The following is a 13,091-nucleotide window of genomic DNA, read 5'->3' as shown; positions in this document are numbered from 1 at the left end:
ACCAAACGATAGACTCGCGGACACGACGGTCGCGACAAAACATTTTGGTCCTTCGAGCCGGATCGGTGACCTTGTGAGTGTACAGTGAGTGCAAGGACAATTCAAGGTGGAAATCATCAATCATTGAGAGAATTGCGTCCACGATCAACCGACAACGTTGACCAGCTTACGCAGAGAGCAGCCACGATCAGCCGACAACGTTGAGCAACCGCCAGCGATAGCAATCAACCGTATCAGCTCAAGGTAGGCACGTTTTTGAATTTTCCGATCAGGATCGTTTATTGGCCACCCCCATCGAGACATTCGTAAAATGGCAAACACGAGCAAGTTAAGCCAGCGTATTAACGCCCTCAAGGTTAAACAACGCGTTTTCAAGTCGGATCTAACAGACTTTTCTAACGAATTATCGAAATATCAAGAGTCCGCGACCGCGCGTACAATACTTCGAGAACGGGTAGAACAACTCAGGAAACAATTCGACGCGTTCAACGACGCCCAAGACGAGCTAGGTCATCATGAAAACTTCGAACAGTTACAAATTGAACGAAAGGCCGTGAGAGATTCGTATTACAATGCGCTAGCCACCGCGATACAAATACTCGATGAATCGCCGACGGCACAGAGCCAATCGACTAGAACCGCGATTGATTCACCAGCTCCATCCACATCTACCAGCATCACCGGGGTGCATTTACCCAAAATTCGTCTTCCGCGTTTCGATGGACGGCTCGAGAAATGGTTGCCTTTCAAGGACGCATTCTTGAGCTTGATCCAGGGTCACCAAGGACTCACCGATATCCAACGTTTCAATTATCTCAGGCTATCGGTAACAGAACAAGCCGAAGAGGCCATTGAATCGTTCACAATGAGCGAGGAGAATTATAAGGCCGCGTGGGCTCAATTATTAGAAACGTACGACAATCAACGCGCGCTCATTCTACGTCATACCACATTGTTACTCGAGACACCTGCTATGCTCAACGGTTCACCAGCCGAAATAAATAACCTGATAAATTATATGCAATCGCACATCCGCTCGTTGCAATCGCTCGGTAGATCCTGGGAAAACATCGCGAGCGATCTAATCACGGTTATCGCTATCAATCGGATGGACGACGAAACGCGCAGAAATTGGGAACAAACCCTTGTAGATACCGGCATGCCTCTCGCATCAGACATGTTCAAACATCTTCGCAATGCTTCACATCAAGGCAATTTTCGCGCCGCACCGGCAAATACGAAACAATACAGGAAAGCGTTGCCAGAAATTAGTCGACCGTCGGCAAATCTTCGACCGCGAGCCCCGAAACGAACGTTCGCGACAATATCGAAAGGAACATCGGCGTCTCCGAGACCGAATAAACGAACATTCACAACGACAACCAACGTTCAAGCATGCCAGATCTGCAATTCTTCGACACACAAATTATTTGCGTGTCCTACATTTGGGAACATGACCATCGATGAACGATGGGCAGCGACTACGGCAGCAAATCTATGCTCGAATTGTTTACTAGCAGGTCACACTCTTGACAAATGCATAAAGGGTCGGTGTCGCATTTGTGGTAAGAGACACAATACCAGATTGCATAGAGAACAGAGACCGACGATTCCTGACAAAGAAACATGACTAGTCTCCGAAAACGCGAACCGGCTCTTGTCTAACAATCACTCGTTTTTGTCGAACAAAACAACAAACGGTCTATTAACAACCGCGATCATTCACGTTTTGGATCGCGATCGAAACCTGATTCCGTGTCGCACGTTGGTTGACACCTGTTCCAACGCGAATCTTATCACAGATGAGCTAGCGAACCGGTTACAACTACCAACTACTCGACAAACCGCCGTCATCGAAGCGTTGAACCAACTCAACACGACTACTAGCAATCTCATGACCGCCACGATAAAATCGAGATTGACAAATTATCAGAGGACGTTAACATTTTGCATCATCCCACGCATAGCAGAAACATTACCCGATAATCAGATCGACAGAACAGACATTCGTATACCGACTAATCTCCGTCTAGCCGATCCCGAATTCCATCGTCCGGGAAAAATCGATATGCTACTCGGCACTGGGCCTACATTATCCTGTCTTAGTATCGGACAAATCAATTTGTCAAATCGAAACAACGTTGATCTCATACTCCAAAAAACTCAGTTCGGATGGATTATAGGAGGCGATCTCCTTTCAGCGTCGCGATCGAGCCGCAAGACATTTACCCAAAACGTACAGTTCGATTTAGGGAAGTTCTGGGAAATAGAAGAAGGAACTATCGAGCGAGTTCGGTCAATCGAGGATCGAGCCTGCGAGAATCATTTCGCGGCCACCGTAACGCGCGATGATTCCGGTCGGTATATGGTAGCGTTACCTTTCAACGAAAAGCAAACCCAACTCGGGGAGTCTCGTTCACGCGCTCTGAATCGGTTCTTAGCCCTCGAACGAAAACTGGAACGCGATCCAGAATTTAAAAAAAAATACACAGAAGTAATAGACGAATACCGCGTCCTCGGACACATGAAGCAAGTCACAACCATTCAAACGCCCGGATTTTATCTGCCGCATCATGCCGTCTTCAAACCAACGAGCTCAACCACAAAAATCCGCATAGTTTTCGACGGTTCCGCTAAGACAAATACGAACATATCCTTAAATGATACACTCCGAATCGGTCCCACTCTACAAGATGATATTTTTTCACTCTTATTAAGATTCAGAATGCACGCATACGTGATAACGGCCGATATCGAGAAAATGTATCGCCAATTTCTAGTTCGACCCGAAGACCGCGCTTTTCAAAGAATACTATGGCGAGACCCGAACGAGGACATCAAAACCTACGAATTGACAACCGTTACGTTCGGACTCGCTCCAGCACCATATCTAGCCATCCGATGTTTACATCAATTAGCAAACGACGAAGAACGCGATTTCCCGGAAGCCGCAGCACGTATCAAACAAGATTTATATGTCGACGATCTATTGACCGGTACCGATTCAATCACAGAAGCGCGATCATTACAACGCCAAATCACGTGTCGCACCCCTCAGTCAAATAACCCTAGCTCGTTTAGAGTTGTGCGGCGCCGCCTTGCTAGCCACGCTATCGCAAACCGTGCGGAGTGCGTTGACTCACAACATCGATAAATCAGTATTCTGGACCGATTCGACGATAGTTTTAAGTTGGTTGCGCAAGCAACCTTCTACCTTGAAGACATTCATCCAACGAAAAACAGAAATACAGTCGTGGCGATATGTACGTTCCGCAGACAACCCAGCTGATCTCATTTCGCGAGGAATGACCACAGCAGAATTTAACAACAATCGTCTCTGGCGGTATGGTCCCGAATGGCTTGCTCAGGAACAAGCGAAGTGGCCATCCGCAAGATTCACCATATGCGATGAGCTACCGGAAGTACGAACGGTTACATGTTTGGTCGGGTCGATAATCCAAACCGACGAAATCCTTCAGCGATACTCGTGTATTCAAAAACTCAGGCGAATCGTCGCTTATTGTTTACGTTTCCGAACGAGTCGTCGGACTATCGGGCCATTGTCCATTGAAGAGATACAGCACGCGAACAGACAAATCATAAAATTACTTCAATCCGTCACTTTCGCTCGTGATATACATGATTTGAAAACTGGTCATCTATCTAACACGAGCAAATTACAACCGCTAACTCCATTCCTCGACGAACAGGGAATATTGCGCGTAGGAGGTCGACTGCAAAATTCCACGCTACCGTTCGAACAACGGCATCCGATACTTCTACCTCGAAGTCATCACATTACTAAACTCATAATTCGCGATTCACATCAACGGAATCATCATGCTGGAATCACTGCGACTTTATACGACGTGCGATTATCATACTGGCCAATCGACGGAAAGAACACTACGCGCCAAATAGTGCGACATTGTATTAGATGTTTCCGTATAAAACCTCCCACAGTTGAATATATCATGGGTAATTTACCTGCTGCCCGTGTCACCGAAGGACGCCCATTCGTTAATAGTGGAATTGATTATTGCGGTCCATTCTACATAAAGGAGCGGCAATTTCGAAACAGAGTTCGAGTCAAAATATATGTAGCCATCTTCGTCTGCTTCGCGACGAAGGCCGTTCATTTAGAAATAGTCGGCGATCTCACCACAGAAGCCTTTGTGGCAGCGCTTAAAAGATTTATTGCACGAAGAGGTATTTGCAAAAACCTATATTCGGACAACGGCACAAATTTTGTTGGTGCCAACCACGAGCTGATGGAACTTCAGCAAACATTGTCAAAGGACGAGAAGTTCAACCACTTCCTCAACTCCAAGGCAATATCGTGGCACTTTATGCCTGCGTTATCCCCACATTTTGGCGGGTTGTGGGAAGCAGCCGTAAAATCATTCAAGCATCACGTCAAGCGAGTCGTCGGCGAGGAATTGTTCACGTATGAACAATTCAATACGTTCGTTATCGAGGTCGAAGCTATTTTAAATTCGCGTCCTCTGACTCCACTCTCGTCAGACCCGAACGATATTTCCGCTTTAACACCTGGCCATTTCCTGATCGGTGATTCCTTAACGTGCATTGCCGAGACTGATTTCAGCGAAACGCCGTCAAATCGCTTGTCCACCTGGCAACATATACAGAAGGTGCACCCAGGAACAGACGGCGTCACGCGTGCTGTGACCGTTCGTACCATCAACGGCACGTACAAACGAAATGTCAAGAGATTAGCACCTCTTCCCATAACTGATAGTGCACGACCAATCGGTGCCGCTATCTCAACGTAGTCATGTGAGTCCATCTTATCTTCATATCATATTACATTTGATCGATCGAATCGATCAACGAGGGGGAGCATGTTCCGTCTCAAGAATCGTTGTCCCTCGCAAATATTCGATTTCTAACGAACGATTTATTAACGGGTCTTCCCTCGAAAATACATTACGATCGAGCCCCCCTTTACAATGTTTTTCCTTATAACAGCGACACGACGATGCAAGATCGGTATTTGTTTTTAGCAATCGCTCGTCCCCCCAAACATCAGAGACACGGAGAGTCGATTCTCGAATGTTCTGCAACATTGTCGTGCCCAGGAAACCGTTAGAGATTAAATAATTTGATATACCGTAACTGACCAAAAACAGTCAGCATTCGCTTCAGGTATTGCAACCTTCGGAACAACCCAATCGCGATATGGGTCGATTGTATGCACAGTCATAAAATATCTACAGTCTAAAGTCTAAAGAGTCCTCGCGTTCGTTAATCTCGGTCAAGTATCCACGTTCACCCTCGACCATCTTGTTTCAAGGATGCGCGCTAGCTCGTAAATCTACGGTAAAGGGACACCATTAAATTCTTACAACATGCTTCCAAGGGTGCATCGGCCGACCCATACACAATTCTTAATATCGAAGATTTGTGTACGTATATTTCGGACAGTAAACAATTCGCATGTATACGGTTCATCTGCACTGCTGCTCTCGTAAACCAAGAGATGGCATTGCCCTCGCAGGCCCGTCACATGGAAATGCTGCATGTTCATAAACAATCGAAAACCTCTCGTTCTCCAACTCGGGCATACTCCTACTCTTCTTTCCAATCGACCAATCGAAAGAAAGTGTAAAGAGTGATCGATGTCCTGATTGGAAGCGAAAGATCGACAGCACCAACCAGGTTGCTTACCATTAGAACAAAAGACGATTCATTCTTTTCCCTACTCCAAAGCCAACCTCTCATCCACGAGGCGCTTCTCAAAAAACTCGTGTTGTATGGAAGTCGAGTTCACTCTCAGTTCGTTACGATCCTTCGAACGAGTGACACTAACCACCCAACCGAGCGTTACACTTCTTGCTACCGATATCGTGCAAGCGAAGTAATACAGATCAACACGGTTTGATCTGCACGCGTACGAGCGTTACACTTCTTGCTACCGATATCGTGCAAGCGAAGTAATACAGATCAACACGGTTTGATCTGCGCGCGTATAAGGCAAGACTTGTCGGCACAGCCTTACTGACGAGTCCTCCGGCAAGTCTAGGACGAAACGCAATTCTTTCATTTTTTACATTTCCTTCATTCCATCCAATCCGATCCGATAAATTGAAATAGTTGTCCAAAGTTAATTCGGCGGACAACCAAACGATAGACTCGCGGACACGACGGTCGCGACAAAACAAGTCAGCGACGACGTTTTCCGGACCCGGAATATACAAAATCGTCGTTGAAAACTGGCTGATGTACGACAACTGGCGAGTCTGCCGCGGAGATGCTTTCTCCGGGCGCTGAAGAAATGCGTACACTAGAGGCTTGTGGTCGGTGATAATGGAAAACTCACGACCTTCCACGAAATGCCTAAAATGCCTTACGGCTTCAAAGATAGCCGTCAACTCTCTATCATAAGCACTGTATTTGGCTTGCGCCGGTGAGAATTTCTGGGAGAAAAATGCCAGGGGTTCCCAAAGGGAACTTTCCTTCAATTGTTCTAAGGCTGCACCCATTGCGAAATCGGACGCATCAGATACTATTCTGAGCTTAGCACCAGCTCGAGGGTGCACCAATAAAGTCGCCTTGGCAAGGGCTTCCTTGGTCAGTGCAAAAGCTTTCCTGGACTCTTCCGTCCAGGGGATTTCCCTCGTGTCCTTCTTCTTCGAGTCGCGAAGGAACTCATTCAAAGGCGCTTGAAGGTGCGCCGCACGGGGAATATTTCGACGGTAAAAATTCGTCATGCCTAAAAATTGGCGAAGATCCATGACCCGTTTAGGTTCAGGGAATTTCAAAATGGCCTCGACCTTAGATTCTAACGGTCTGAAACCGGCCGAGTTAATGGCATAGCCGAGGAACTCAATTTCGGCGACGCCGAACACACACTTGCTTGGGTTGATATGCAAGTGATGCTCTTGGAGCCGCTGGAGGACCAAACGAAGATGTTCCTTATGCTCCTCTTCAGAGCGTGACGCAATAAGAATATCGTCAATATATGTGAAGACGAAGTCGAGATCTCCGAGAACTCTGTTCAAGAATCTTTGAAAGGATTGACTCGCGTTCTTTAATCCGAAAGTCATGAATTTGAACTCGAAAAGCCCGAAAGGCGTTGTTACTGCTGTTTTTTCTTTCGATATCTTCCGGAGCCATGGGGATCTGGTTGTAAGCTTTAAACAGATCTAATGACGAGAAGATCGTCTTGCCAAACAAGTTGGCTGAGAAATCGTGAATGTGGGGGGTTGGGTATTTATCCGGGATAGTAATTCGGTTTAACCCTCTATAGTCCCCACATATGCGCCAAGTACCATCCTTTTTCAAAACCATATGGATGGGACTGGCCCAAGGACTGGAAGACGGGCGACAAATGCCCGCTTCCATGAGTGACTTGAATTCGTCTTTGGCTGCCTTCAATTTTTCAGAATTGAGGCGGCGAGGCCTCTCCGACACCGGAGGACCAGTGGTTAGGATGTGGTGAAACACATCAGCTGATTTAGTTGGTCTGAGCTCAGAAGCTCCGACTACCTCCGGGAATTCCGTGAGGATCTTGGCAAAACGCGACCCAGGCATCACCATGCCGATGCTCTGATGAGCTACCGAGAGAGAGGACGCAATCGCATAAATATTTGTGCTTGAATCTACCAACCGTTTCAAGCGGAGATCCACTAGCAATCCGTAATGCTTTAATAAATCCGCCCCTATGATCGCGTGTGGCACCGCTGCAATACAAAAATTCCAATTGATCGGACGCCGCAAGCCGAGATCCAACGACCGAAACGATTCACCAAAGGTGTCGATCGTTGTATTATTCGCCGCAATTAACTTGAAACCTGAGGGTTTCCCACGAATCAACGGACTGGCTGGGACCAAGGAGAGATCCGCACCAGTATCGATAAGGAACCTTGTTCCTGTCGCACGATCGCGCACGTGGAGACGGGCATTGGCGTTACAACCCTCCGATCCCGCCTCAGATACGGAAGGCTTGTCTAGTTTCCCGGTTTAAAGGATCCGAATTTATCGCACCACGCCTTGCAAGACGTGGGATTCTGCGGATACTTTTTGTGCGCGTGGCACAACCTCGGGCCTGTAGGAGGATCCCGAGATTTGGACCGACCGCGTCGTGCAGGCGTATTAGTCCGAGAACGTCGTCGCTTCAAAAAATCAACGTCTGTGCGCAGTTTGGCGAGATTCGCCGAGATGCATTTTAATTCAGCTTCTATGTTAAACTCGGCCGACGTTCGCGGAGCCTGGTGCGAAACCGCGGAGATATTTGCATCTGGCTGGCCAGAGGCCTCAGCGATCTTATCTGCAATTATCGCAAGCTTTTCTACATCGGTAAACCCGGTAGCCGCGAGAATTTCACGATGACCCGGGGATAAATGGTCAAGGAACACGGATCGAATGACCGCGTCATCGCAGGTACCGTCATTCAAATTACGCAACCGGTTCAATACAAGGGAGGGCTTGCCATCGGACAGCACCTGCCCTTTCAACAGTTTGCGAAGGTTCGTCTCCGGTGACGGGCCGTACGTCGCAATAATGCGTCTTTTAATCCGTGAATAAATGTCCGGGGGACGAGGATCAAGGAGTATAAGGTCCTTAACACACGACGCAATATCATAGTCGATGGCGCCGAGGACCGAATCGGCCATAGTGGCTTCCGAAGTAATTCGCGCCGCACGCATTGTCCCTTCAGTTTGCCCGAACCAGAGAGCCGGGTCATTGCGATAAAAAGGAGGCATCTTGGGGATGCGATAGCTCTCCACGTGGCTCGCACCCGAGTCAGGGCTACCGCTCCCTCCGGCGCCCGCGTTGCCGTCTCCGTCCGCCATTGTGGATCGCGCGCAATAACACGAAGAATTTACAACCTAGCGCTGGCCGAATAAATCGAAAGATCAATGTTAAAAGCACGCTATCGCGTCGCACAAGCTAGAACACGGCGCGAAAACTAAATAGCGAGTGACGCAATTGTATCCGACACGTCGATGAGTAAAAAATCGCGCATGGACAAAATGGCGGACGTCGTATAGAAGATCGCGCCGACGAACAAAGGATCGCACACGAACAAGATGGCGGGCGGCGCCTAGAACCTACGCATTATTAATGTTTCAGCGAGCTACAAAAGACCGCACGCAGTTTTAACGCAAACGCGCACATAACCGTCTCTCTCGGAACTGGAAGAACTGCACGAACGCGCACTTATGCACACACGAGCACATAGGAGCACCGGTGGCGATGAACGAAGACCTCGTGCTGCAACGTAGTATTTCCCTGGGGACCAGGCCAGGAGAAATGCACGGCGTTCTCGCCACTCTCCAGCTCGGTGTTGACGCCACCGGTTCAGCAGGAACGACGAAAGGCGCCGGTGACGGTGGCTTCACGCAAAACCCTCAGCGGACGTCCTTCCTCTCCAATCGGAACAGCAACAGCCACGTGGCGGGACCGTCCCGACAGCGTAGGACGATCACGAAAAATTCGGCTTCAGAAACACCGAAATTCTCCTCACCTCCGGACAGCCGGCTTGGCTGCTTATCCCCGGTGGCGATGGTACGGATCGCCGTCCGATGAAACTGCACGTATTCCTCGTGAAATAGCACGAGGCAATCTCGCCAAGATGGCGGTCTCGTTACCACGAGGCAACCGTCCTTTTTCCAATAACCCGAGTCGGGGTCACCAATGTAGGTTTTAGTATTGCTTGGTTTGTATCGGAAGAGAGTATTCCTCAGGCCTACTACCTGGGGGAACTCAGCTCAGGTTGCTGGACGGTTATAAGGGTAAACCGGGTGAAATAATAGCACACTGGTTTACTGTACACGTGCGTGCCACTCGACAGTCACCGCAAGAGAGAGCTGGTGCGAGGCTCGGCGTGCCAACGGGCTACCGCCGAAATCCCACTCCCGACTGTCCTGGGGTGGGGGAACCCAGTCCCCACACCAGTATAGGTTGAAGTCCCCAGAAATGTAGTAGACTTCTAGCTATCGGCGCCTACTCGCCGCCTCGACCCAGTGTCGAGGTTACGTTCGACAATCCGCGGGACGAAGGTAATGGTAGAGAGAAAACTCGCTGCTTGTCGGACAACCGTCCAGCTCGGGTGTTGCAGCTCAAGGGAGTAGAGCGGGAGCCAGGGGGTGCAAGCTGTAATGGAAATATTTCAACCACTATGTTGCCCCCCCGGTTCATAGGCGGCGTTGGTGTCGCTGCAGTTTTTGCGTGCGTATGCCTATCGCCCAGAAGCTATACGAGAGTCATTCTTTGCGATACATATACCAAAATTTTCGATGGTTTTATAAGATCGTCGGTGGGCCAATCGGCTAAAGAGTTGGACTGCCAAGCGGTAGACCGAGGTTCGAATCCTGTTGGGGTAAACAGTTTTTTTCCAACCGTCTACCGTTTTTTATCTATATATACTGTCATTAGTTCGCCCCTTGTTCATAGGCGGCGCTAAAATACTGGTCAGATTTTTAACACGGCAGCTTACCCCCCCTGGCGGGAGCTCGGCGTTGCCAACGGCTTCCGCCGATTCCCACTCTCGTAGCATGGGAGTGGGGGAACAGAGCCCCTACACACTCCCCCCCGAGTGGAACGACACAATTTATTAATAAATGTAATATTTACAAACATATATCGAATATTTACAGTAGTATACCGGTATTTACATTATATACAGAATTCCAATCCTTCGGCGCCAGTACGCGCCGTGTCCGCAGTTATGGGAACAAAATAGATGCTTGTTCTTGCATCTTGCAAATTTATCAAACTCAAAAAAAGAATCGCAGTTTGCTAGTGCGCTGAGCGCACCTAGCAACTGTGAGTTTACAACACGTGTGTTAATTGCAAACATTCCTCATGGTCTTGCCCGTGTGTCTGCTGACACAGTTACAGTTTTCTTGGAGTACGTCCTCAATGGTGGACGAGACTGACCTGAACAATCGGGCATTGACATTGTATTTCCAGGCACTTCGATAACCGGAGGATCCGGTATAAAGAATGCCGGTTTTAAGAGCTCTGTTGATACTGTCTTTTCAGCACCGTTGACATCAACATTAAATAATCGCTCGTTAATTCTCTTTATAATTTTATGAGGGCCGGAATATGGTTGTTCCAGAGACCTCTTCGCCATGCGGCGTAATAACACGTGAGTGCATGTTTGCATATCTTTGAACACGAACGCTCGCCTGTTGCTATTGTGCACAACGGTCACTGGACGCACGTCGCGCATATATTTCTTAAATTCTTCCAAGAACACATTCGGATCTGGCGCAAAATCCTCATATAGGAAGAATTCCCCTGGCAATCGCAGGGTTGTCCCGAACAAAAATTCCGCCGGGGATGCATCGACATCCGCTCGCACATGCGTGCGGAGTCCTAACAAGACGTTGGGAAGCACACGTGACCATTCCTTGCCAGTATGGCACATAATCGCAGATTTGAGCACGCGGTGCCACCGCTCTATCATGCCGTTCGATGCGGGATGATAAGGGGAAGTCCTAATACGATCGCAACCTATCAGCGATAATAACGCTGTGAACAAGCGCGACTCGAACTGAGCCCTCTGGTCGGTGGTTAACACCTTGGGCGCGCCATAACGCGAGACCCACACGTCAAAAAACGCTCTGGCATTGCATTAGTGTCCCGTAAAGGAACAGCTTCTACCCATCGCGAAAAGCGATCTATAAGGGTTAGACAATATGAAAAACCTTCTGATGACGGTAGAGGACCGATAATGTCCAAGTGGACATGATCGAACCGTCCATCAGGAGCAACAAAATGCTCAGGGAGGTGACGACAATGTCGAGTCACCTTGGACTGTTGGCATTTGATGCAATTCTTGCACCACAATGCTATGTCCTTGGTCATATTTGGCCAGACATATCTTTGCCGAATCAAACGATCCATTACCCTCGCCCCCGGGTGGGCGGGGTTGTGAAATAGGTCGAACACCGACCTGCGAAGCGCACCAGGAATGTATGGGCGAATCGCTTCACCGGAAATCTCGCATTGAATCGCGACATGCTCCGGACCCCATAATAACTTCCTTAGCTTGAGAGGAAAGTCTGGAGAACTGCAAATGAGCTTGAGCTGTTCATCATTTGCTTGCTGCTCAGCAATATCCTTGAGCGAGGTCTCAAGGGGTAGTCTGAGAGCTGATACTCTAGACAACGAGTCGGCGACCACATTTTCCGTACCCGGAATATACCGAATCGTCGTCGTAAATTGTGCTATGTAAGATAGCTGGCGAGATTGTCTCGGAGAAGCTTTCTCTGGTCGTTGCTGAAACGCATAGATTAGCGGCTTGTAATCAGTAAGGACCGAGAAATCTCGACCTTCCACAAAGTGCCGAAAGTGCCTAACGGCCTCAAAGATTGCGGTCAACTCCCTGTCGTAGGCGCTGTATTTGGCTTGCGCCGGAGAAAACTTTTGAGAGAAAAACGCAAGGGGTTCCCAAAGGGAATTCTTTCCTTGCTGCTCAAGGGCTGCGCCCATTGCAAAATCGGACGCATCCGAAACAATTCGGAGCTCTGCCCCTACCCGCGGATGCACTAGTAAGGTTGCCTTTGCAAGGGCTTCCTTTGTCTTCGCGAAAGCCTGCCTCGCGACATCCGTCCAAGGTATCTCTCTCGTGTCATTCTTTTTCGAATCCCGAAGGAACTCATTCAGCGGCGCTTGCAAATGCGCTGCATGAGGAATGTTCCTCCTATAGAAGTTAGTCATACCCAGAAATTGGCGTAAATCCATGACACGCTTGGGTTCGGGAAACCGAAGTATAGCTTCTACTTTAGACTTTAGCGGTTTAATCACGTCCGAATTAATCATATATCCGAGAAACTCTATCTCTTCAACCCCGAATACACATTTGCTCGGGTTGATACGTAAACTATGCTCTTGGAGCCTTTGGAGAACCAGACGAATATGATTCTCATGCTCCTCCTCAGAGCTAGATGCAATCAAAATGTCATCAATATAAATGAAGACAAAATCAAGGTCCCCTAGTACCCGATTGAGAAACCGTTGAAACGACTGGCTGGCATTTTTAAGACCAAACGTCATGAATAAAAATTCGAATAACCCAAATGGAGTGGTCACCGCCGTCTTTTCAACATCTTCAG

The 13,091-nt window shown here is 48.5% G+C and overlaps 2 protein-coding genes across 2 annotated transcripts; one reads left to right on the top strand and one right to left on the bottom strand.

Moving 5' to 3' along the window:
- The first annotated feature begins 310 nt into the window (after nt 1–310).
- LOC143213640 (uncharacterized) lies at nt 311–4,793 on the top strand. The gene is made up of 3 exons (XM_076433693.1): nt 311–1,565; nt 1,635–2,996; nt 3,073–4,793. The coding sequence occupies exons 1-3, from the start codon at nt 311–313 to the stop codon at nt 4,791–4,793; spliced, it is 4,338 nt and encodes a 1,445-aa protein (XP_076289808.1).
- A 3,177-nt stretch (nt 4,794–7,970) lies between these two features.
- On the bottom strand, nt 7,971–8,816 carry LOC143213639 (uncharacterized). The gene has a single exon (XM_076433692.1). The coding sequence runs from the start codon at nt 8,814–8,816 to the stop codon at nt 7,971–7,973; it is 846 nt and encodes a 281-aa protein (XP_076289807.1).
- Nucleotides 8,817–13,091: the final 4,275 nt, after the last annotated feature.

This window comes from Lasioglossum baleicum, chromosome 11 (genome assembly GCF_051020765.1).
Source record: "Lasioglossum baleicum chromosome 11, iyLasBale1, whole genome shotgun sequence".
NCBI classification, from domain to species: Eukaryota; Metazoa; Arthropoda; class Insecta; order Hymenoptera; family Halictidae; genus Lasioglossum; species Lasioglossum baleicum.
This window is presented reverse-complemented; position numbering and strand designations above follow the sequence as displayed.